Raw genomic sequence first — 25,394 nt, 5'->3', positions numbered from 1 at the left:
TCGGGGTTCAGTTGGCCGAACAGCTGAAGTGGAGTGGTCCGGGCTAAGCGGGTGCATCTGTCTTTGCGGCTCGGTATGTCGCAAGTCCCGCATTAATTCGGCAAGCCAACCAATTAGCGTAAGCCTAGCTGCAGTAGATCAGGCACCTCACGTTTCGACCCCTGGCAGTATTCTGAAGCAAAACATACACTACCGACAGAAAAAAAAACTAATAAGCGCGGATCTGGTGTCTATCGAACTTCAGCTAGCGCTAGTAGAGTAGTGATCGTACAAACTAGCTACAACTGAGTACATTACATACTACACTCAAATAAAATAATACTATGTACGGATTACTTGGATCTCCTTTTAGCGATCCATAACTTTGGATGACAGATAATAGTTCAGCAGAACGATCATCTATCAATAAGGTCTTAGATTGCCGATCCCTTGGCATTCTATAACCGGAAAATCATTTTTATTGTTTTAGCATAGGTACAATACGAAACGAGTCCGTTGCTAGGTTCACGTTAATCTACTATGTAGGCTATGATCTTGTAGGATTCGTGATTTCTCGGCTGAACACGAGTAGGACTTGGATAACAGTTACTGCTCTATTCAATTTCATTCTTATAGGGCATATTGCGGCTCGAATAAGTATCATATATATTAACATGCCGTACAAGGTAGACACTAGGTAGCTATACTTTTACTGGAACTTACAGGTATGTCAGATTAACTAGGTAGGATAGGTACTTAAGTAGGTACCTAAGTCATATCAACACCTACATAGTACATAGTAATGAAGATCAAACTGCGTTCGTTCTCGCCGTCCAATTATGAGATCGGCCCCTTCTGATCTATCTAGACCCACCGTGAGCAACGTGAAAACAAGCTTAAAAAATGAAACCGAGCACCAAATGTATTCCGTCGAGCTGGGGTTACTCCCCCAGATACAACATATTGCCTGGTAACGCCATTCACCAGCCTTCAGAGTAAAAGCCGAGACGTTATGAAGTTGTAAAATAGCGTCAATCGAAGAGAATCCGATCTGGAAGCAGATCTTCCTAAGGTCCCGCTGCAACATCTATCAAATAATTGAATTGAATTGATTTGTCAGATCAACTGAAAAAAAAGGACCCGCTCATATGGTTCGTGACTTTATTTCCGGGATCAAGCCCGGCATCTTCGTACCCTGAATCCAATAGGGGTTCTTCACATACATACATAGTAATAGCTTTTTATCAAGTCTTCACCTTTACATAGTGCACAGCCGATTTGATCCAGACTATCGAGGAGGATTAAGAACCCTCACGATACCTCCTGGTGTTGTGTCCTGCCTAATCCCGAGATTCTAGATGCTGAGAGCCCTGAAACAGCTCGATCGGTTTCTGCCTCCCCTAAAATGTGACATTCCCTGAATCCAAGGGAGTTAACGAGACTTTGTCGGCAATCTCATCCGAGATCCTTTACCAAGCCATTCCGTATTTAGCTCTAGTTCAGATGGGAAATTGGTCGCTTAGACAAATGGCTGCATAGGTACGGATAAAGTCCACTGAAAAAGTACCTTGGGCTGCTTGGGGTCATGGCTGGAGCACCCTTGTAATTAGTCCTAGCTTTATCTTAACCCCTTGACAGTTCTAGAAGGCCCTCCAGATTCCTCATTGGACAGCCCGCCAGTTACAGGAGTTACACATCTAGGTACCCCGTCCTCACGGGACAGCACTCTATTTTATCATCAAGGTTGAAAGCAGGAGAAACATTCACAAGGTCAAAGATGGGATGAAAATGACGTCTAGATACGCCGAGCTTGGCTTGGAATGAAACAACGACTTCAGCACCGTTGTATGTAAAAAACACACGCTTCGCTTGACGCATTAGCAGAAGATCTTTCTCCGTCTCTCTCTCTTACGGTAATAGGGATCTCTACCCGCGATAGGATGAAGAGCTTCAACCTCCCAACTTAATCTATCACCGCTTTAATCCTAATTCCTAACGGGCGCAATATGGCGCCTAGATAGCAATGCGCATCGCCTTGCTTACTCTGCTCGGTTAGAAATCTGATATTGTCGCCAATGCCTACGCCGTCCCGGGACCTCTGAATACCTACATAATCGGTGCTAGATGTACCACCGGCTTTGCGCGCTTCGAGCGCCGGTTTTCTCGTGTTTGACTAACCTGGGTGCCAATGAGGAAAAGGCTGGCAGCCGGAGCTACGAGCGCCCTAAGCAATCCGAGTTTGAAGCACGTCCCATAATACAATGATGAAACTTCGGCCGGCCCCTGATTCACGATCAGGGCTATCACGTGGGAACTTCTTTTTTCGCAAGGAACATTCCCCTATCCGTAACCAAGATTAAGAAACGCCAAGAACCAGCCAGTGCAAGGGGAATGATCTTCCGCCCAGAAATCAACAGGAGGATACATAAAAAAATCAGAACTGCCTATTGCGTGAGTGAGGTAACAGCTTTTAGCCCAGCCAAGATTTTTCGGGGTCCTACCTCATAACTTTAAGGAGCTAAGAAATATAAGTTCCTAATATATATGTCCCCATTTGGCGAGCGTCGTCTCGAAGCTATCACATTTCCTATCGGCGCCCTCGCCAAGAGGCTTCAAGTCTTGTGCATGCCGCAATAATCGGAAGAATCTAGTAAAGGAAGCTAAAGGATTCCCACGGGCCGCACACAAGCTTCACCCGTTCGTATCCATCTGCTACAAGGAAACCAATGATATTTATTTTTCAATATGGCAGCATTTCAATTTTTTGGATTTCATTCCTATCCCTATCTAACATATCTTTGGGACCAGATTTACTAAAGATTCTAATTTTGGAGATCCTTTGAAAGGCTCCCGTTATAGTTCGTCAATAGGCTGAGCCGTTCCAGAAGCTTTGTCAGCTATGAGGTCTAGCCAGGTCGCGAGGCGGTATCCTGCCTTGGCCACCTGAAGCTCGATCACCGGGGCGGCTTTCTCATAGTAATCGCCCGCGAGCTCCTGACCAACAATTGCTTCAGGTCCTTCAGGGAGCACTATACGAGGCCAGTCAGCTGTTGCGTCTCGGAACGAAGATTCGCAGTGAGTAGTTATGGGATTACTTACCGTGGGAGCAAACAATAGCATTAGACTCGTTTGCCCAGCCCATGGCCGTCTGGATAGGATCATCGAAACTAAGGCCGACATTCCAAAGTTTACTGGCTGCCTCATACTTGCCCGACTTGATTTGGTGGGTAAGGTTGGCCGCCCATGCGAACCCAGCCACATAAGGCTTCCTATGGATGCCTCCCAGCATCTTTTCTGCGATGCTCGTGTCCCAGACGTGGTGCAAATTCAGTTCGGATGACTCCCATTTGACGTGGATACCGTTGCCTCCATAAGCGACGTTTTCCACGTGCAGAGGTTGATGGATATCGCCGACGAAATGAATAACGAATTTAGCAGCTTGGTTTCTCCGCGACGGCCACAGCCCGGTATCGAGTAGTTGGGACGTGTAATTCTGGATCGAGCTCACAACACAGCCATCCTCCTTGCAGTCCCTCTCAAAGTCTACACCGCAGTACGTCGGTGGCGTGTCTTTCGCATCGATGAAATGGAAATTCTTGGAGAATCGCCCCCATTTCGTGTACCTGATGCTATCCGCCCAAGTAGCTACCCCAGCGAGGTAATGCTCGGTATCATTCTGTAGGATATTCTGGAAGAATGCAGTCGTATCATCCTTGACCAAATTTGTTGCTATGTAAGCCACAGTGATGTGTCCCAGGCCTGAGATTTGACGAAACCTACTCGTTAATTAAACAGTTCTTATAAAGTGAAGGTTGAACACCTTATATATTTCTATCCACTTACTTCCCCATGCCAGAGCACCTGGTAGTAAGAGCGTGCTCACGGCGATAGCTTTATGACCAAGCTTCATGATAACTAAGTTAATTGTTAAGATTTACTTAATTCAATCGCTAAATATAAAATAGTTCTGTTTATATCGCCTTACAAAAATAAATGACAATAAAATACCTTTCAAAAACAATGTATAGGTAGATAAGGCATATAGGGGTATAGGTATAGGTAAACACATTTATCGTCGGTGCGCGTCTACCCGTTTTGCCCTTTTCGCAGCATGTCTAAATTTGGTTGTCGAGGGAACACACGCGTGACCATTAAATCTCATCTGATTTGCTGCGGTCGCAGATGACCCGGCCTATTGCTGCGGCTGCTGGCATCTAACATAAGACATGGCTTATAAGTTAAAACGACGAATAACCACCCATTTATTGTCGGGGTTTAACAAAAAGGTTACCACTGGACTATGTAAATATCCTCCGATAACTAAATTTTCGATTTTATTTCGGAGTTTTCAGTTAATTTGAATTCGTTGCATGTTAAACCTTGGAAATTGTACATCATGTACATAGGCAGTAGGTACGTAACCTTAAGAGGTATGTACGGTAGCTCAACTATCGGAAACACCCGAGATAGTACTGTGCAAGCTAACCGCAGGTGGCGTCACTACTGCGGAGGTAGCCCCAAGACTCTGGGGGGGCTGCAGCCGGCGCGCAGGCACAGCTGCACAACCGCATACCATAGTAACTTTATTGGTGGCGCTAAACCCTATTCGCTGCTGCTTTCCCTCCTATGCGTCCCTTATCTCTGCGCGACGCTGCACAGTTACGCAGAAATGCGACTAAAGATCGCTGGTGCATGCGATAAGGGAAAACTTACTGAAGCCACTACCGTCCACCACTGACCATCCACTGATAACCTCTTTCCAGCTGACTCTTACCAGACAAACCATCTGACTACCTAACTAAAGTCGGGTCTTTCTCTCTTTTTCTCTTTCTTAACCCCAATCCCTAATATTCCAATTACCCATCTACCATCCATCTCTATTATCTATTAACTATTTCTCATCATATTATTGCGAACTTGGAAATGAATCCCGTTGATATGGCCTTATCGCACGGCCTCTCCGTTAATGAGATCTTATCTGGGATATTCGGTAGCATCAGCTTGACAGCATGGATCTGCTTGCTCGTACGTGTTTTGGGGGACAAAGAGAGCTCTCCGTATATTATTATATCACCTTGGGAGTATTTTACTAACCATGCGATAGCTTCCTCAGCTTATCACTAATTACAGAGCCAAGAGTGCAGACGGCTTATCCATGATATTCCTAGCTGTCTGGCTCTTTGGCGATCTCGCGAATCTATCAGGTACGTTTAGGTATACCTATCATTTCTGCCAGTATCCGAAAATACTAGGATTTGTATCCACCTATCATATGTCTTCAACTCAATAATGAAGCATGTGTCGAGCTGACCGTTGTCTCTAATCTCTAGGTGCTCTTGTGACTGGACTCGCACCTACGGCGACCGCACTGGCGGGCTACTTCTGCATATCCGATGTCATCCTAATTACACAGTCCGTCTATTATAACACCCTTAACGCCCGAAAAACCCGCCAGCGAACACGGTCGACCGAATCTGAGACTTCGGAAGACGAACCCCTCTTACAGCCGCGGAGGAGGTCGTCTAGCGGCCTTCCAGGCTCGCACAGACGTCATTCGATGCACCATTCCGAGTCCGGCCTAGACCCCATTAAGAGAATCGTCACGGGCGAAGATGATACGCCCGACAGCAACCCTTGGTTACACAACACACTAAGCGTTGCGGCTGTCTACATCGTTGGGGCTGCCGGTTGGTTTGTGTCGTATAAGGTTGGGGCTTGGGATAAGCCCGATGCTCCTGAAGAGCCAGCAACTGAATCGCCAGTTGCTGTTCTAGGACTTACTCTGGGATATGCCAGTGCTATTTGTTATCTGTGGTACGTGTACTTGACCGCGATAAACCCCGAACTATGTGCTAATAGAAGTTCAGTGCCCGAATTCCCCAGATAATCAAGAATTACCGGGAGAAATCCTGCGAGGGTCTTGCTCTACTTTTCTTCCTATTATCTCTCACTGGTAATTTAACGTATGGCCTAAGTGTTTTCACTTACTCCCCAGAACCGGAGTATATTATTAAAGCCATCCCTTGGCTTCTCGGATCTCTTGGCACGATTGTCGAGGATTGTATCATTTTCTACCAGTTCAAGATCTACTCGAAAAGGGGAGGTAGCAAGGCCAACGGTACCGGCGAGGCTACGTAAAGTTGCTTGCTCGCAAGATTAGGTACTTACTTAATGTAGGTAGGTTTGCGACGCGGTTCAGTTAACTTGGAATTATATAGGGGATAAGGTCATCATGGCAGGAGCATTATCTAGGCGTTCTACAATGGGTATTTGCAGGTATTCCCCGGTTTGGGAGTTGGATAATATTTACATCATTGAAAATATGCATTCGATCAAAGCTTTACGGATCTTAACAGGTCAAATCCTCCACGTTCGTACTGGAACCCGTCTGGGTTACCGTTGAAGGCCCCCAATGTACATTCTTATATCAAATCTTGCCTAGATGTAAGGACTTTTCTTAAGAGATGAGATATAACATGTCATATTTTGTATGCTTTTATTCTCTGTACTGCTTTAAAACAGGTTGACAATCAGCCGGTTGAAAAATGGCCGTATTCTCTCCGACCAAACTCTATGATAGTTGTTTTCACCATGATCACCAGGGCAGCGATGATAATTCTCATCACATCTTGCCTCAGTCAGCTCGCTATTCAACACATCACGAGGCTAGAATAATTGTGACGATATTACAGAAGGTGTGCTAAGCGGTTTTGTCAACACATATTAGATGACTATAATCCTATTTATAAATAGGTATTAAAGCCGCTACCTAGACACAATTATAAGTCACACCCATACTAGCGAATCAGGGCCCAATAAGCATTTAATATATACCCTTTTAGGAGCAATTTAAGAAATTTAACCAATTAGACTTAAACGAAGGAAGCCCCTATATCTATATAGTTGGCTGGGTGTATAGGAGATACTTAGTATTCAACGATCATCAAGTCTAGGTTTCTTGGTAGAGTATTATTATATCTAGGGTTCTAACCATAGGTATTAAAGGTAATGTCAAATTAGCGATCATGCTGTCATGAGAGTCATTAGGTACTAGCTGTAACGGATAGTAAGGTGAAATCATCGCGAATGACAGGTATCTATGGGCGGACTGGATGATATCTGTCATATTATAGGCATTCCTGGGTAGGTACCGAATGCATCGTAGTATTTAAACAACTAACGACCAAATGCCTATGCGACTTAACCTCGTTGTCTGAAGTGAACTAGGATTCTACACACGATTTCTCGCCGACCAAGAAACTGCTTTCATCAAATCTAGTATAAGACTCAGGTCTTATCTCCAAAGTGCTCGCTTACAATCCTCCCCCGCTTTCACGAGGCTGATATGGTAAGTGGAAATTATTCAAGCTTGACCACCCTCTGAGCGGTTGACCCGGCTTGGCCTGGACCATTCGTCCCGCATCCACCTTTTCGGTTACATTATCCATGGATCTGGCGAGAACCATGGAAATGCCGCCTGTTATAAATAGGACTTTGATAATCTGGCTTGGGGCGCGGTTCCTCAGAATCTCGACGAAGCGCTCTAGATACGGCACGGTGCTGGAGCACTCGGCTAGCTGGAGTTTGTCAATGATGACGATGAGAATCGGTGGGCTGTAAGCTAGTAAAGAGCGTATCAAATCCAGAGCTACAGATGCGCTGGTTAAACTACCGTCTAGGCTCTTAAAGACCTGTGTATCAAACTCCTCTGTTGCCGAGTCGATTGTATCAGGTAGAAGGCGTATGAGTTGGCCGGCGATGCAGTACAATAGAGAAATTAGTACCTCTTCCTGCTTCGACATGGCTGACACCAGCGTGGAATTTAACGACTGTTGGGGAATGTAACCAGACGTAGGCGTAAATGATACGCATGGTACGGGATTGCGGGCGCTCAAAGCTGAGTCGTATATCCTCGCGGCGGCAAGTGAGAGCTGCCGTTCTGCCGCAACATAGACTGGGCCCCAGATCCAGAGGAACTTTGAAGACGGATCTCCAATCCAGTTGCCAATCCTCTGTGTCACCTCTGCAGGAAGAAAAGACCTAGAAATGGTGCTAGTGGCTGTCAAGACCTGTGACCTCCCATCCTGGAGGAAGGTGTCCAGGTAAGGTGCCGTGCTTTCTTGGATCTCGTCTTTAGTATATGAGTAACAGACTTCGAGTCGGTCTAAATAGTTTAGAAATTAATAATGGGTGCTTATGGGTTTGGACGATATTTAAGCCGATGTAGAACTCGGAAACTGACCTTCTGATATAGTAGCTAGATCATTTCCAACAATGGATATCTGCCGATCTGATAGAATCTCTCCTCTTTCTATTGCTAGAGCTTTGGTAGTAACTTTCTGCTCTTAAGTTGGTGTTAATTACTGCATCTCACCTAGAAAGCTAGAACCGTATATGGAAAACTTACGGTATTTGGTGGCTTGACCCGTGGCGAGAAGTGAGCTCGTAGCATTGTCGCCTAACGCTAAGAACACCAGATCTCTAAGCTCATGTAGTAATTTATTAGTGTCACGTCCCACCTCCCTATCCTCCTGCCTACCGGTATTGTCCGCTAGTACCTCTTCACGTAAGAGTTTCATCCTTTGGTTGATCTCTACCACTCCTCGTTCGGTCTGTGTTGTAATCAGCTGGACACTGCTCACTCCTTGTTGGATATCTTGAACTCTATCCTGCGTAACTTGATCCGCCTCGAGCCTAATTCGTTCGACCGCTTTCTTTACAGACCCAACGATCTTGTCAATATCAGCAGCCGAGTTCTTGTTAAAGGCGTTCCTAAACCGGCGTGATTTATTGCTATACCAATCGATAGCATCGCAGAGAAAATCAAACACGGCTACGTAGAGACCCACGACAGAGTTCTTCATCTGTGGGGAGTTGGAAATTCTGATACTCTTGTCGATAGTCTCAAGGTCTTTCGTAATATCTTCTAGGGCCTCCGAAAATTTCTCAGCCTGAGTTTTGTGATTAACAGATGCCTGCGATCGGATACATTTCATAAATTAGCTATGGTACCTGATATTGAATACAATTACCTATCACAGAGTATGAGCCAGGGAGAGGGAAACAAGGACAAACTTTAACCACAGATGTAATGACCCCGGTGATTAGACTGGTGTACTTGTCACCATTAGGAATGATGCTGAACAGGTAGGAATAATCGTTCATGGTGTCAAGAAAGCTTTCCACGGCAGATTTAGTCTTTCCGGATTTTGATTCCTTCTTTTTGGCCCATGTCGTCTCTGCTGTCTGAACAGCTTCCAATAGTTTGGGGATGCTGGGTATATCTCTCAAGATTTCTTCATCATGGAGACTTGAGCTTGAGTGAAGCTCTTTCCACTTTTCGACCACTCGTACTTTGTGGTTCTCTAAGCGGAGCAGTGCTGGATCACTGCTGCTCTCTAGTTACCATCATATTACACATATTAATCTAGTTTTGGCTTACCTGGACCGTCCTTGGGGCCGCAACCACTGCACCCAACTGTCAAAATCCTCCCGTTGCTGACACTCCTTTGCCACTTGACGCTGCGCGGTGGCACCCAGCCCCTGACTCAAAGTATTGCTGGGCGTCTCTTCTGCGACAGCAAGGCTATATCGCCGAACCACTTGGTGGATTTCGGTCTCAAAACTATCTTCCATATCCTCAATGGGATATTGAGATACTTGATATTCCTATTGGTGGTTTGATGAGAGGCAATTCGTTAGATAAATAACTCATAGAGAAAGGAGCGAAGCACATTAATGAGTAACAGTCGAGGCTACGAATCGTCTTGTAATTACACAACTTTGGGCAGCAGGAGTAGTTTCGGCTACGAACCATTGGGCCGAAGTTAATTATTGAAATGTAGTCAGCTGAAGATTACCTACCCCCTATTCCATAATAAGCACGAGGATTGGTCCTAAGCGCTTACTCTCTTATGCTTGATTTGCTCTTGTAGCTACAGCCTGACACTAGAATATGACATGTCAGATCACCCAGTAGCATTATTGCCAGAGTATTTCGGTGAATAATTGCCGTGCTTACGATCGACATAGATACTTGAATCTAGAAATGTCTCATGTTGAGTGCTTTGGGACTACTTGTACTTGTAACCATTCCCCCCTTTTCATTTGGGGGTATTAATATCTATCAACCGAACCAAAAACATACTCAGAAACTACCTCGAAGCCTTTGGAGTACACATAGAGTTCACTTTTTAGTTTCTAAGGTCCAAGTCCAGAGATAACATAACAACCATGGCCCAGAATGAAACTACCCTTATCCCAAATAAACCCGACGATGGCTCTACGCTAGACAGTGGTACGACACAGCCGAATGACGATGTCAATGATAGACACATAGGCCTTCAAGAGTATGAGCCAAAGATCCAAGTTGATTTGGGTCCTACAAAGCCTGCTACGCAAGAAAAGAGAGAAGAAGAACAGAGGCACGATGACGGTGACACCGTCGAAGATAAAGATACCGAAGAGCCGGCCAAAGACGCCGATGGCGAGATGACATCCCGCCAGCAAAACCAATGGTCCTCGTCATCCACACTTTACTGCCGCGAAAATGGCCGTCTTCATTCAAATCTCCTCGAGTTTGGCATTGATGAATGTCCCGCTTGTTACCAGAATCTTGCTAGGGTTGGCCCTACGCTTATTGATTTGCCTGTCCGCGAGGATAGGGATGAGGACGAGGACGAGGATAAAGATGATGATGAGAATGAAGAAGAGAAGGGGGGAAATAGCGAGACGAACGAAACTTCAACAAAGATTCCCGAGCACTTGAATGTCACCCACACGGTCGAGTATGTGGACATCGGAGGCTACGAAATTACTACTGTAGAATGGGGTGGTCCCTTTGAACTTGAAAAAGAGTATGCAAAGGCCTTGCAGTCAAGGTCCATGCATAACAAGCGAACCGTTTTTAATGTTGTAACAGTGTTGGGGACAACCGTGCCGGCCGACAGCCGTCGCTATAGCCATGAGAGAAGTGAAATCATAGAAAGAGGAATTATTGGCAATCCAGAGATATCCGTCACTATCAAGTCCGTCAAGCTTATCATCTTATCCCAGCTGGTCATCGACGTCCTCAAAACCGTGGCTTCCTACGACACAGGCGATCTACTAGAGGGTTCAAAGCTTGAACTCTATGAGCCCTACCCGTTGATGGGTCATCATATGGAAGAACTTGAAGCATATATGGGGCAGATCGAGGACACATCTACTGTGAACAACGGTTCGAATGGCGCCAAGAAAGAAGCAATTGCTGAAGTAGGCGATATCGACCAGGAGGCTCGCACACATGTGAGCCTTGTTTTCGATTTCATAAGTCAAGTTCTGAGGGACCCGATCGCAGAAGAGCGAGCTCGTTACCAGCAAAGCCATCCTGTGTGCACGTACCGTATGATATGGTACCTTTTCCGGCCGGGTCGCGCTGTGTATACCATGTCCGACGGGACGGCAGATGCTTGTATAGTGGACTCGATAGATATGGGGCGCTATTTTTCCCTCTCTTATCCGTTCGAGTATCTTCAACCTTGCCGTATCAATTTATGGTATCTCGATTTCAACGGCCAGTATATCACGCGCGCCCGCAAGAGCGTTGTAATACAGCCCTTTAATGGCGAGAGACGTATCACGTCGCTCAATGCGGTTCCTTGCGACATATGGGATAAACATGACGCCGGGACCCTCCGTACCCAATTAGAAGAAAGAGGTAAGAAGTGGATTGGTCACCTTCCGGGTAAACAGATTGAATATAAGGGTGAGCCGGCCAGGCCAGGCAAGACAATGGTGTGTGAATATCCCAGCATCACTTTCCGTCGTATCAATCTTGTTTCTAACCTCATGTTAAATTATGCTAACAAAACTCTGATGGAAGGTGACGGGCCGAGCCTACATTGATTGCGCTTCGTATTACGATCTGGGCCACAGTTTGGACTTCGAAACAGTCTCGCCTTCGGATGAACCAAGTGATGACGAGAGCGACTATAACGACCTCAGCAATACAAAACCCAAAGGACGAAGCACACGGTGGGCGCAATACGACAATATTGACATTAAAGAGTTCAATAAACTTAGCGATTCCTCTTTTCCACCTTACTATAAGTATTTGCTCTGCTCTCGAAAGCTCAAGGGGTTTATGTTCAATACACGTACCTGGCGTACGTACCTCTTAAGCTTTTACTTCACGAGTTAACTGTTAAAGTGTGCCATTTCTCTAATCGTCTGAAAATGCTTTTAGAAACCCTCGACGTGAGATTTTGCCAGCCCTCCAAGCCCAATCAAAACCCATTCGGAAGGCTCGTTATGCCCGAAGAAAGAAAGATGATGATCAAGGCGCTTGTGTATAAGTATACGGACCCTCGTTATGCTGGCGGTAACTCGGAGCAAGTTTGGGGCGCGGATTTTATCAAAAACAAGGGCGAGGGTCAGATCTTCCTACTCCATGGTGGGCCAGGAGTTGGAAAAACATTTGTAAGTCAAGAATGCTCTTCAAGCTATGCCTTTCCAATATTAGTATATCGTAACTATAAAAACGTACTAATAATTTGGTGTTGGATGTAGACTGCAGGTCTGTGACCAGTTCTCGAAGGGACGTATAAGTAATTAAATCCTCGCTGCTAACATTCACGTGCTTCACAGAATGTATCGCCGAATTCACGGGACGGCCGCTGCTCGCTTTGACAAGCGGTGATATCGGCATCGAAGAAATCCAAATGGAGCGCAAACTTCGTGATTGGCTCAAGCTTGCGCACAAATGGGGTGCCGTGATGCTTATCGATGAGGCTGATGTGTTCCTGGAGAAGCGGATGAGCTCGGATATGAAGCGAAATAGTCTTGTATCAGGTAAGTAATCGCTATATTCATATTTATCAACATGAGAAGAAAGATGGGCTTGATCGTGACGCAAGACCTGACGGCCGTAACAGTATTCCTTCGCGAGATTGAGTACTACCAAGGCATACTTTTCCTCACCAGTAATAGGGTGGGCTGCTTCGACGACGCGTTTGTATCCCGAGTTCATGTGGTGATACATTACAAGGATCTTGATGACGAATATCGTCGGAAGATCTGGAACCAGTTTTTCGACAAACTCGAGGCTGAGAGAGGTAAGACGATGCGCATCGACAACTCGGCAAGACGATACGTGCTGGAAGACCCGAAAATAGCTAATATTAAATGGAACGGACGAGAGATCCGTAACGGTAAGAACATACCTACCTCATCCAGATTAAACCACATTACTTACATAGCTAACTTTTGATGGTATATAGCATTCCAAACCGCCGTCGCCTTGGCTGAGTACCGCTTTCTAACCAAGCCGGAGCTGGAAAAGAGCGAGGGTGAGATTGCTATGTTAGAGGAGAAAGACTTCAAGCAGATCTGCGACATGACGATGCAGTTCAAGGAATACTTGACGGTTGTTAATGGATGGATGAACGAGCAAGCTCGAGCTGCTAATGAGAGGATACGGGCGGATGAAAGGATATTAAATACGGCCAGACCTGGCTACAACGAAGCTAACTTGTAGGCAAGACACAAGACACACTGAAGAGGAATGGCTAATGAATGATGGAAGATGAATGATAACACCGTTCTATTTACCTAGGAAGACTATGTTACTGCTTTTCTTTGCAGACTTTCAAGATGGAGAACCAACAACATGTAGGTTAAGTAACGATGAAGACATTTAAGTACCTAATATAGGTACCTAATGTAGGATATAACTAGTATAACGACGATATGTGACTTGACATGTCCTTGATGACTGGTGTTTTCGGGTTTGGGTTCTATCAGGTCTTGATATTCAATTATATAGGTATTATATTACATAAGCAAATACATGATATTTCGATATGGAATTGGGAATGTGGGGATTAAGATTATATAATACACTATCGTACCTGCATTAGGTAATGCAGCTAAGACTCTTAGCTTAGTGTAGGTACCCCTTTTTCATTACGGCGACCCCTGCTCGAAACGTCCAATTTCAGCTAAGAGAATTGAATCTCAATCAGTCGTGACATTCCCTTCTATTTTCTTATCATCACAACTACCATCAACCAATTCGTCGTTCTCTTCTTCTGCTCTATTTGCCTTTCCCCCCCGCCGGTTAGCCGTAGTCTCACGCTCTTTCTTCATTTTGCGTCGGCCCGGCATTTCGCTCCTTTTCTCAAGTTAGCAAGCATTGTTTGTTACCTTAAGGTACTCACCGCCTACTTTTCGATCGAACAGGAGATAACGATACCCCCTTTGAAAGAATCCACGCGTTCGAGCGGATCGATTTGATTTAGAGAGATAATACTACGGTAAAAAGGGAAAGAATAGGAAATATGCGTTTCTCAACTATTCTCTCGGCAGCAGTGGCCACGGGCCCAATCGTGGCGTCGGCCGCAGGACAACTAGGATTTGCGCTGGGCAACAAGAAGGCCGATGGGACTTGTAAGGAAGCGAGCGACTACACGGCTGACTTCGCCGCTCTGACCAAGGAGACGAGCGCTAAGGTCGTTCGTATCTACGCTGCTTCCGACTGCGATGTCGCGAAGCTGATCCTACCTGCTGCTAAGACGGCTGGATTCAAGGTTGTCCTGGGTATCTGGTTAGTAATAGTCCGAGGGTGGACCTCAGACCAGTTTGCAAAAAGGGGGGATGCGGTTACTAACGATGATATCAAATAGGCCCGACACGGATGAATCCTTCAAAGCCGACAAGGCGGCCGTCGTCGAGTTCGCACCAAAGTACAAGGACCAGGTATACGCCATTACCGTAGGCTCGGAATCCATGTACCGTGGCAACTTTACGGGTCCGGAGCTTCTGTCCAAGATCCAGGACGTGAAGTCTGCTGTAGGCAAGGGCTTCAAGATCGGCACGGCCGACTCGTGGAACAAGTACGCAGATGGGACGGCCGACGCCCTCGCGGAGTCGGGTAGCGTGGACATCATGCTCTGCAACGCTTTCTCGTACTGGCAGGGCCAGGTGCTGTCGAATGCCACGGGCTCCTTCTACGACGATATCTTCCAGGCGTTCGGCCACATCCAGGAGAAGGCCGGCGGCACTGACAAGATCGAACTCTGGGTTGGCGAGACGGGCTGGCCCACCGGCGGTGATAAGTACCAGAACGCGCAGCCCGGCGTTAAGCCTGCCTCGACCTTCTACAGCCAGGCCGTCTGCGGTATGGTCGACTGGGGATTCAACGTCTTTTTCTTCGAAGCCTTCGACGAGGCCTGGAAGCCCAAGGCTATTGGCGAGGACGGCTCCGTGGCTGACGAGACCTCGTGGGGTGCCATGACCGAGGACCGGACGCCTAAGTACAGCCTCAAGTGCTAAATCTGCTTCCTTGTTTTATTCTGCTAGTAGATGGGGATGCGCGCAGGAAGGGAGGCGGAGAGCATATAGGCGCTGATTTAGATGTCGATTGTAATTAAATGTTGTTATATACCACCGCTAAGTAAATGTCGACGGTAGTCGATAGAGGAGATGTAGAATATGTGATACCATATAAAGTTTTATATTCGCAATCATTTATTATGGTACCTAGCGGTACCTTTATACCAAAAACATGTCGCATTACGTACCGCATTACGTACGGTATTACGTACGATATGTACGTACAAATATCAGGGGAGTTTGTGTTGAAAGACGTCAAAAGTACTTCTACATGCTGGTATTCTACGATTAGAAGCATTTATAAATTGCGAAGTAAATGTAAATATTGTATTTCCCAGCTTCAACGACGAAAATCAACAACCAAACTCAAGTTTGAACGCAATGCCACACGCATTCATTACCAAATCTCACAACTGCAAATCTTCCTTCGCGACCCTCTCTATGTGACCATTAACTTTGACTGTATCCAAGTGACCGAAGCAATCTTTTTCAATAACTTCGAGGTCTACTTATTTATTTATTTACCCAACGCCGGCGCTTCCCTTGTTCGTTCCTCGGAACTAGATTCTCCTTCCAACGGACGCTCTCATTCAAGACGCGGAAAAGAAACGCGAGCGTGCGACTCGTTACGAGCGGACGGGGCTATATGGGGTTGTGTTAGCTGAAAATTCCCTACTCGTTTTATCTCTTTTCCAGTCCTAGTCGTAATGGTGTAGGTGTAGGTGTAGGATAGAAGGGAGAAAAAAAAAAAAAAAAAAAAAAGGAAAAAGCTTACCCGCAGCCGAAAGGAGTCGTCTGACCGAAGAAGCAGTCGTTGCTCGCCTTGGGCACGATCTGGTTCTGGTGGATGGGCGTGATTACGACGCCGGCGCTGGCGAGGGTTGCGCAGAGCGCGGCGAGGAGCGTTGTGGCGAATGCGGTCTTCATCTTGGATGATTGTTCGGGGAGCGGTTGATTGTAGATCTTGGTGTGTAGGTAGGTAGGTGTGTAGGTGGGTAGATATGTATGTACAGTTATCGCAAGAGTGGTAGGTAGCGTTGTTCGTCTGTTCGTCCGAGCGAAGGTAACGGTGTGGGTTCAGTGGGTTTTATTAATCTCGTGTCGCGCGGGCTTCCGAATTAAATAAGGTATAACTATAGTTATTTGTATAAGTTATATGCATGCAATAGTAACGATTGTGGATGAGCGATGACCAGATCGCAATGTCGATTATCAAAATCAGAATCTTTAGAGAGCGAGAAGAGAATTTGCGGAAGTGATGTGCGGAAGAGAAAGGCCAGCTGGAATTGACGAACTTCGCGATCTAGCGAGAAAAGGGCCAAGGAAGAAGAATCCATCATATGATCCATGTTAATCCATGTTAAGCCACGCCGAGGACCTACATAGGTACATAATGTTACAGTTACAGTTACAGTGCCGCGGGTACTGTGCTCGTTACCATTGGGTGCACTCAAATGAAGGGGAAAGGAGGTAATGTATTTACAGTGTGTTGATTTCCAACTGTGGACAATAACACTGTATTCCTATATAAAAACCCCGGTTCCGCATCTAAATCTGCGACGGGCTGCGTTCGAGAACAACGGAGATGAACCAAGTTTCATCAGGGCGAGACGAGCCCCGGCACGATGAAATACATATGTAGTATGAGGGCTTACACTTTGGGGGCACAATTAATATTAACTATCAGTAGATATAGTTATACTTGGAGAAGTTAGAGATTATATAACTAACTACCAAGAACTGTAACGGGAAACTGTTAAGAACTGAAGCTACTCAATTGTTATTTAGTCTAACTACCGCGCTTAGTTTCCAACTTAACTCGACTACTTATACATACCTAATACGGCTTAATGTAAAGCTGGCGCGTAAGACAAGTGACGCTGTCGCCATAATACATACAAAGGGGGAGCAAATCGTAAGATGACTAGTCCCTGATGGTACGAGGTGGTTCTGCTCGTCTATATATCTATTAATGGCACACGTTATAGCTGGGGTAGTTAGAAGCTTACGAATGCCACATTTAGATAATTACTAGTTATGTAGGTAAGTGCTAGTTAGACGCAATATAAAAAGAATTCGAATTGTAAATATTTCAAGTGCTCTGTCCCCCTGATAGAGAAATGAAATAACTATCTACGCAATGGAAACATTACGCTTCGGGCTACAACATTTTGGATAGATACTACCTGTTAGAATCGGGGCCGACCGATGAGACACAAGACACAAACGCGCATGGAATCGAATAGTAATAGGCTAACCTAGAAGACACAGGTAACCGCCGAGTTAGGACATCTTATATACAAACTTCGTCCACAGCTAAGCAAAGCTTGAATCACATACATCAACCGACGAGACAGCGCTACGGGACGTTGATGGTATTCCGACGGGCGCATATCATATCCTTTCGAGACTATGTATGCCCGAGGGAAATGCGGGCGAGCTGTAAGTTTCGTATAGTCAGAATAGAGTGGTGCTGTTCTGACGAGGGACTCGAAAACGCAACCTAACGGGTTGCATACATACATAATTTACTCTTTCGATTGAAAAGGCTGGTTGGTTTAAAGAGATTTCAACGGCAATACGGTGGTCATGCTTTAGGTGCCTAAGACTAGACATACCTAGCGATATATGATAAATATACCATGATCGAGAAGACAAATAGACTCTGAGAAAGTTTACTAGACGTATGCTGGATATTTCTAGTCACTATAATAATTAACGTATTAATTCAAGCCGAATGATTCATCAATATTGAACTACTCCCACATCGCAATCACTACATTTTAACCACAACGAGGGGGTGAAGCGTCCAAATCCAGCGGGACGTATATCGCCGCCCTGTCTCCTCTAGGTATCACTTCCTCCACCCCATCGCCTCCTCGACACTATTCCCGCAGCAGTAGTAGCAGCGATAATGTACATTAACGTTAGGAAAGGGTTATTGCCCTCCCTAGTCATCCTGCGCGTTTCACCACAGCATCCCATGAAAATCTGCGTATTTCTCAAAAAAACAACAATAAAAAAGTTATGATATTCCTGAACCAGATCAACTCCGTGGGGCATCGCAATCGGTCATATCTTCGGAACAAGGCCTCCAAATGACGACGGATTGGGTGGTTTGCGTGGGGGTTACAGTTCATTCCGTCTTCGGCGCAGAAAAACACATTTAGAGAGAAAAAAGGGGGAGGGGATAAAAACAAAGTCATCGCCCTGGAGGCTCAAAAGAACGCTAGCAGGTGAGCCTACAAGTCGATATGCTGATAAAACGCAAAAGACATGCTATCCCGAGCTTAGAGTATAAGGACGGAACCGAATCGAAATAGGAATTGATGAATCGTGAATAACAAACGTGTTCTGATACACATCATAGGCGCTGTACAAGAGTATTATTTATTAGGAGATTGGCAAGGCTGGCGATCAGCATGTTTCTAGGGGAATTTCGCATTTGGGTTTCGCAGACTGAGGTAATTACGAGGCATGGTTGCCTTGGGCGGCTCCTATGTTGTCGGTAGCGCGCTCCTCCGCGTCGAGCCGTTTCCTCCAGTCAGCTAAGCTCTCGCTGAGACCAACAGCGTCGCTCTCCTTTTTGGTTCCGAGTCCTTCAAAGTCGAAGTTGTTTGAAAGTCGATAGTTTTTGTTTGTCGCCTCCCAGTGAGACCGTAACATATCAAGTTCGTTAGCCAAATCGTTGAGAGCTGCGCTATTTCTTTTATCGTCGACACCGCTAACACCGCCGACAGGGCCGTAGGAGCTTCCCGCCTCCGAACTCTCTTGTCGAGTATGTCCCAAGCCGTTCGGATTAGGAGTGCCGATATTCATCTGATCGGTACTTATTCGACTGCGTCTCCGATAATTATCAACCGAATTTTCTACCTGGTCGAGTAGTAGACTGACTTTTTGTTCAGCATCCTGTACTCGCTTCTCTAGGAGAGCATTCTCCTGCTGCATTTGCTCGAGCTCCTTCTCTCGAATAGTCAGTTGTTCTGCAACGTCGTTGCGGGACTTGGCTGTGCTGTCGCGCTCTTGATTGGTAGCATCTAGCTTCTTCCGCAATTCTATGAGTTCTTGTTCAAGTTGTGCCGAAGTTAACTTGACTTGTTCCTGGAGGCCCTCTATCTTATCCTCTAGCTCTGAGCGCTCGGCTTCCCAATCCGCAGGCGTGGCATTGTCATGGAGGCTAGAACGTTCCTCTAGCTCGAGATTTTCGTTCTTTAAACGGTTGTTCTCAGATTGAACTTGTGCAAGCTCTTGCTTCATCTTCTTAAGCATCTTCTCTGTGCCCTTGACATAGTGGACGGCGGACTGGTAGTCGTTCTCTAATTGAACTATTCTGCTACGATAAGTAGCCTCGGATTCTTGAAGTTGGGCGGCAAACATCTGCTTTGTCTCTTCATGGGCAGCAACTGCTTGTGCAAGCTGCCGTTCAAGATCGTTGGTGCGAGAAGCGTTAGGCGAACTAGTCCTCGAGCCCATCTCTCGCACTCGAGCAAGATTAGTCGGGCTGATGCCCCTTTCAGCTAGAATATCTTTCAGGGTATTATGCTGAACTGTTATGGCGTTGGTCTCGAGCTGCTGGTTAGCAAGCTGGTTCTTGAGATCCGAGTTCAAAGCCTGAAGGGATTGTGTTTCCCTCAAGGCGGATTGCAGTTGCCGACGAATTGATACGCCTTCCCTGCTGGATTGTTCCTGGTATGCTTCAAGCCCCGCGATTCGTTCCTCAGCGCTTCGGAGCTTATCCGAGGCAGCGTCAGCCTCCTCCCGGTATTTCTTGACGAGATTGTTTGCCGCCTCAACTTGACCTTGAAGCACCACGATGCGTTCAGCGTCAGCTCTGTTTCCTTTGCTGGGATCCTTGGCAACCTTTTCTAGTCCAGAAATCAAGGCTTGCCGATGAGCGTTTGCTTCAGCTGCATGCCGCTCTGCAAGTTCCTCTGCATCTCGTAGCCTTTGCGTCACGGTCTCCAGTTCAGAAGCATGCGCTTCATGTTCTGCCTTAAGCTTGGTGAGTTTGGATTCGATTGCTTCTCGCTGGGCTCGTTCCTCATCGAGCTTCCGCTCGAGGTGAGCGCGCATATCTGCGGACGCTACTACGGCTTCTCGAAGAGACTCTAAGTCACTATACTCTTGGGCGTTACTGATGGCTTCGTTATATTTATTTTCGTACTCATCCTTCTCGATACGCAGGAGTTGCATAGCAGCAATGGCTTCAGCACTGGCGACTGATTGCTCTCGCGCCTCGCGTTGGACCATGTGCAGTTCTGCCCTCAGCTGTTCAAGCTCTGAAGATGTTTGTTGTTTGTACGCTTCCAGTTCAGCTATGCGCTTCTGTGTAGCGCTCAAGGTCTCATCTGCGAGCTGTCGCGCTCGTTTTTCGGCTTCAAGGTCTGAAGTAGCTTTTGCGAGATTATTCTGCAACTCTTTTTGGGTATTGAGTGCTGATGCGAGTTTCTTATTTAGCTCCGAAGAACGATCGCCAATATCAACGTCTCTCTCGCCGTCCAGTTGCGGCGTACTAGCTGCGCTTCCGCTCTGCGCTGCTATTTTTGCCTTGGCATAGACTGCTTCACGGACAGCAGCGTCACGCTGTCGTTCTACCTCAGCAATCTGTTTTGCTGCAAGGATCGCTTGCTTATCGATGGAGGCTTGGACATTAGCCAGTTCCTGTTTCATAGCTAAGAGCGACTCGATGAGCCGCTTATCATCATCATCGAATGTTTCCGCGGCTCGAGATTCCAGAGTAGGACTAAGAGTTGGATTTGGCACATATCCAGCTTTGCGGGCTAACTCCAGCTCAGATGCGTACCATGCGGTTCTATTGCGGGCTATGTCAAGTTCCTTTAGTAGAACAACGGTCTGAGAATTTCTGTTCGAAGTTCTTCGCGACAAAGGATTACTTGGTTGACGAGTCGGTGGAGGTGGAGAAGACGGGCGGTTAGCCACAGTTTTAAGTGTTGGCTCCGTGCTGCTGTCTACGGACCCCTGACTCCGGGCCTGGCGCGCCGACATCCTTGATTTTGATTTCTCTTCTATTTGATTTTCCGACCGCGATCCACTCCTAGGGGCTTGCTGGTTCGGTGTTCGCCTCCCATTCACAAGTGGCATTTCCTCTTTTACCAGTTCTCTTGGTACGGGGGACTGGCTTTGACTGCTGATGCCAGGTGAGCCGGCACCCGCAGCTTCCCTCTCTATTCTTTCGATAGATGCGTTTCTAGGGCGGCGGCCGTTCGCATTTCCTTCCATATTCGGTCGAGGAGCTTGGCCCGGAGGTGGAGGGCCTGAAGGAGTAGAGGTGCCTGCAGCTCTTGGAAGCTTCGATAACCCGTTACTGACGGGCGGAGGTCCATTCATGTCGATACCTGTACCGCCTTTTCCGGAGCTATTTGTTGGGCTGTTAGGGCTAGCTACTCGTTTCGCATCTGGTCCAATAGAGCCCTCGCGAGATGGTGTCTGCCTAACCCCGGGGATGTCGCTACCGCTTGGACGCCTTTGCTGCATCTTCTGGGTTGTAGACTGGATTTGCGCATCGTTGGGATACCGGATTTTGGTGGTGTCTAAAACATACACAATCGAGAGATCGCCGACCTGATTTGGAGTTGAACTTGGTTCGCCCCCAACAACAACGATCGACTTTCCCACAGATGTCATACTATGACCAGATCGAGGCGATGGTGATGGACCCATATTCTGAAAAGTATACCAACGACGAGACGTAATTCGGAACGCAGCCAAATCACCTAGATCAGCGCCCTCCTCCGTGCGTCCGCCGAAAATATACATAACGTCGTCTACAAGAGCAGCTGCATGTCCTTCTCTGGGGACGGGGATGTAACCTATACAGTCCAGCTGGGACCATTTGTCGACAGCAGGATCATAACACCATACGTCATTGAACCATTGAAAGCCATTGGTACCGCCGAACCTATTTTAGTGAGCCTCTAGGACCTATGTTGGCGTAGGGAGTGTACATAAGACTTACAAGTACATCTTATCGTTAAAGGTGACCATAGAATGATTAGTTCTGGCCGGTGGTACCTTGCCTTGCAGCGCGCCTCCAGTTTCGGTATTCTCGCCAAGTACCTCCCATCGATTGTTAGGCATTTGTAATTGGTTAAGATCGAAGGCCGCTAAATCATTCATGAAGTAGCCTTCTACTTGACCACCAAAGATATATATCTTGGACCCGACGATGTTCAAAGAGTGGCCATAGCGTCCCGACGGTCGAGGACCAGCCGGCAAAGCTCTCGACCATTGTCTTGTGGCTAGAGAGTCAAGTTAGCATACGCCGATGAGAGCGGGATCTGGCGGGGTAATAATGTCTTACAAGTATTGAGAAGATATAGAGTCTCATCCAATATATCCGTCTCGTCAATCTTGGTGTCGCCGCCGTATACAATGAATGCATTGCCAACTAAGAGAGACGCGTGGCCAACTCTTGGCCCGGGTCCCTCAGATGTTGCAGCGAGCGGGTAGCAAGACATATTCCCTCCAGCTTCAATTATCCATAAATCGCCTTTGACGGTAGAACTGTTAATCAAACCGCCCATAATATAGATGTCGCCCTCTTTAGACGAAACAGAATTGACCGCGGCTCCATATCTCGGGAACGGACTGGGTATAGATGCAGTGAATGTCAAGCGTCTTTGAGACCAAGGGTATAACGAGGAATTTGCGCCTTGCGGTGGAGTATTACGGAACTTTTAAAGCAATATTGTTAGATAAGCCAAGGGGAAAAGATGCGGTTATATAGTAACTAGATTAAATCGAAATTAGTAAGAAACTTACAGGCAAATCACTCCCGGCTTGCTGCTGTTGTTGTTGCTGCTGCAGCGGCGGTGGCGGCGGCTGTTGTTGTTGAGGTTGAGGTTGAGGTTGCTGCATCTGCTGTGGTAGATCTTGACCACGGCGAGGGGCATACTTCTCAGCATCCGGGCTAGGTGTACTTTCATCAAAAGAATTCAAACTTCCTGTTGGTGTTGACCGAGAGTGCTTCTCTTCTCTAGCAATGCGCGCGGCAGGGCTTTGGACTGGAGGTGACGATCCGGGACCTCCATCGCGGCTTTGGACATTTCTGTCCTGGTTCTTCTTGGATTTGAATAGGAAAGCCATAGCGACTTGGTCGAGCACCCTCGAAGGGACCTCGGTTGAGGAGTGCTAAGACAACGTCGTCGCAGTGGCGACAAGGTGTTCTATGGTTAAGATCGAACACTGGTTACCGGTGGGTTGCATGCGATGGATCGGCGAGTGGACGGATTAGCTTGACGACCAAGCGGAAAACGAAAGTATGAAGAGTTCGTCGCGGTAGGATTCGGCCTTCGAAATGGCTGGGGCTGATAACATGAGGTTGGAAATCTTGAAAATGGGTCCTCAATCGAAATCGCGCCGATTGCCCGTGTCCTGCGCAGCCTCTCGACTTTTTTTTTACCCCTTCCTTTTCCAGCTTGTAAGCCTTCCTTTTCCCCTTTCCCTTGTAATTGCTTTGTGGAATAATTCTAGAACTTGGGTAGGCGCGAAAGAAAACAGTTCTAAATCGTGTCGAGTTGTTAGGCTATTAAATTAGGAGTATAGGAGTATTGAATTAGGAATCAGGAGCATAGAAAGATGAAGGGTGAAATGGATCGAATGTTGCGACGGCTCGTTTGTTCTGTGCCACTGATGGGTAATCCCTTTCGAGATCGTTGGGTTGTGTAATTTGGTAATGTGGTAATGCGGTAATGCGGTAATGCTTGTAATGTACGGATAAATAATAAGTTGAAACTAGAATATTACTTATTGTTACCTTTGAATTTCCAAATACTATTGCGTCCTCCACGACCGTGGCAGTTTAGAACAGCGCCATCAAGAATTAAAAAAAGGAAGGGAGTTGAATGAATGGACAAGAAAGAGAGAAAGTTTTGGTTTGATGAGAGAGACCGCACTGGCGACGAGGTTCCTGCCGGGGACTGCATACAACCAAATTTCCAGAAAAAAAATCTCTAAAGTTCCCCAGGGCTGCCAGGACGGTCACCACCAAGGGTCGGGTTATGGGGGGGAACTGTGCCTGCGCTAATTCTTAAATTGGGCTAGCTCACTATTATGCTGTGCCTTACTGTAGACTTGTCATTGGGTAAGAAGTAGCTAATTTAGGAGACACCCATCTCTCTAAGGGGGGTTAGCGGCACTACAGGTACTAAAATAAATGAGTGTGACGAGGAGGTACCGTACATATAACGAACATATATTTGAACTCCTGAAATTCTATTACTATGTATATCTAACTAGAGTGTTATATATCTCCAGCTGCGATAGTTTAGTATAGGACATTTAATTTATCGTATAGTTAATGAACATTGTAATTAGAATTTTATTTACTATTACACGGTAGTTAATCATTTATAAAGACTTTGGATTATAACTGAACAACCTAAGGGATTGGGCTTTGTTCAAGTACCCAGGTAACCTTGTAGGTTTGCCTCTTAAGTCGTTCGACATGGTGGGAATGTACGCGTAAAAGATACGTACCTATAGAATATATCAATCAAATCGAGAAAAGGCACGTCTATGGACATTATTACTCACCATTTATCAAGTTTTAAGCTATTTAAACTGTTACCAACTCCTGATTAATTCGGCCTATCTTTATGTTCAATATTTTCTTAGGTAGATGATCTTTCTAGCTAACACATTGACACGTACAGAATATATTTAGGTACATATTTATACTAATGGAGGTATAAGTAGACTTGCTATACTGTGATGTGACAGCATGCACATGCGGAGACGGTAGATGGTTACACCAATAGACAAGCAAGCGTCCTTAACCTCTTTTTTATAGTGCAACCTAGAGTGTCCCCTTTTCCCTTTCCCATACACATATGTATGTCCCGGAACCCTTTTTTAGCTTTTGTACAATACATACATATGCATACATAGGTATATATTCCAAAGGTATAAGTACATAACATCGTGAGATAGACGGGTTGCCTTAAAATAATTGATTAGATACAGGTATGCAGCAACTACTTAAAGCTGCTAAGTTAATGGACCCTGGACTGCTTGGGCTGCTA

At 46.3% G+C, this 25,394-nt stretch overlaps 7 protein-coding genes across 7 annotated transcripts; 3 read left to right on the top strand and 4 right to left on the bottom strand.

Annotated features, from left to right (window-relative positions):
* Positions 1-2,711: 2,711 nt before the first annotated feature.
* On the bottom strand, positions 2,712-4,079 carry F5Y00DRAFT_234430 (S1/P1 nuclease). The gene is made up of 3 exons (XM_048007428.1): positions 3,823-4,079; positions 3,079-3,738; positions 2,712-3,008 (listed from the first exon to the last, which is right to left on the bottom strand). The coding sequence occupies exons 1-3, from the start codon at positions 3,887-3,889 to the stop codon at positions 2,833-2,835; spliced, it is 903 nt and encodes a 300-aa protein (XP_047865937.1). The 5' UTR covers positions 3,890-4,079; the 3' UTR covers positions 2,712-2,832.
* A 601-nt stretch (positions 4,080-4,680) lies between these two features.
* Positions 4,681-6,529, top strand: F5Y00DRAFT_47907 (PQ-loop-domain-containing protein). The gene is made up of 4 exons (XM_048013711.1): positions 4,681-5,004; positions 5,084-5,183; positions 5,310-5,793; positions 5,847-6,529. Exons 1-4 carry the CDS (start codon positions 4,903-4,905, stop codon positions 6,115-6,117), a joined length of 957 nt encoding a protein of 318 aa, XP_047865936.1. The 5' UTR covers positions 4,681-4,902; the 3' UTR covers positions 6,118-6,529.
* A 763-nt stretch (positions 6,530-7,292) lies between these two features.
* On the bottom strand, positions 7,293-9,667 carry F5Y00DRAFT_268768 (uncharacterized protein; the record flags this gene model as incomplete). The annotated part of the gene is made up of 5 exons (XM_048012318.1): positions 9,422-9,667; positions 9,055-9,370; positions 8,387-8,954; positions 8,222-8,323; positions 7,293-8,143 (listed from the first exon to the last, which is right to left on the bottom strand). The coding sequence occupies exons 1-5, from the start codon at positions 9,613-9,615 to the stop codon at positions 7,293-7,295; spliced, it is 2,031 nt and encodes a 676-aa protein (XP_047865935.1). The 5' UTR covers positions 9,616-9,667.
* A 545-nt stretch (positions 9,668-10,212) lies between these two features.
* On the top strand, positions 10,213-13,746 carry F5Y00DRAFT_268766 (uncharacterized protein; the record flags this gene model as incomplete). The annotated part of the gene is made up of 7 exons (XM_048012317.1): positions 10,213-11,754; positions 11,843-12,125; positions 12,206-12,438; positions 12,529-12,535; positions 12,607-12,810; positions 12,894-13,169; positions 13,239-13,746. 7 exons carry the CDS (start codon positions 10,213-10,215, stop codon positions 13,493-13,495), a joined length of 2,802 nt encoding a protein of 933 aa, XP_047865934.1. The 3' UTR covers positions 13,496-13,746.
* Positions 13,747-13,972: 226 nt separating this feature from the next.
* Positions 13,973-15,338, top strand: F5Y00DRAFT_47848 (glycoside hydrolase family 17 protein). The gene is made up of 2 exons (XM_048013710.1): positions 13,973-14,563; positions 14,643-15,338. Exons 1-2 carry the CDS (start codon positions 14,298-14,300, stop codon positions 15,289-15,291), a joined length of 915 nt encoding a protein of 304 aa, XP_047865933.1. The 5' UTR covers positions 13,973-14,297; the 3' UTR covers positions 15,292-15,338.
* A 639-nt stretch (positions 15,339-15,977) lies between these two features.
* F5Y00DRAFT_261105 (uncharacterized protein) lies at positions 15,978-16,278 on the bottom strand (the record flags this gene model as incomplete). Its single annotated transcript, XM_048011148.1, has 2 exons — positions 15,978-15,993; positions 16,127-16,278. The coding sequence occupies 2 exons, from the start codon at positions 16,276-16,278 to the stop codon at positions 15,978-15,980; spliced, it is 168 nt and encodes a 55-aa protein (XP_047865932.1).
* Positions 16,279-18,616: 2,338 nt separating this feature from the next.
* F5Y00DRAFT_47809 (uncharacterized protein) lies at positions 18,617-23,562 on the bottom strand. The gene is made up of 4 exons (XM_048013709.1): positions 23,134-23,562; positions 22,673-23,045; positions 22,328-22,610; positions 18,617-22,270 (listed from the first exon to the last, which is right to left on the bottom strand). The coding sequence occupies exons 1-4, from the start codon at positions 23,455-23,457 to the stop codon at positions 18,820-18,822; spliced, it is 4,431 nt and encodes a 1,476-aa protein (XP_047865931.1). The 5' UTR covers positions 23,458-23,562; the 3' UTR covers positions 18,617-18,819.
* Positions 23,563-25,394: the final 1,832 nt, after the last annotated feature.

This window comes from Daldinia vernicosa, assembly GCF_022497035.1.
Source record: "Daldinia vernicosa strain CBS 139.73 unplaced genomic scaffold F5Y00scaffold_17, whole genome shotgun sequence".
Lineage (NCBI taxonomy): Eukaryota > Fungi > Ascomycota > Sordariomycetes > Xylariales > Hypoxylaceae > Daldinia > Daldinia vernicosa.
This window is presented reverse-complemented; position numbering and strand designations above follow the sequence as displayed.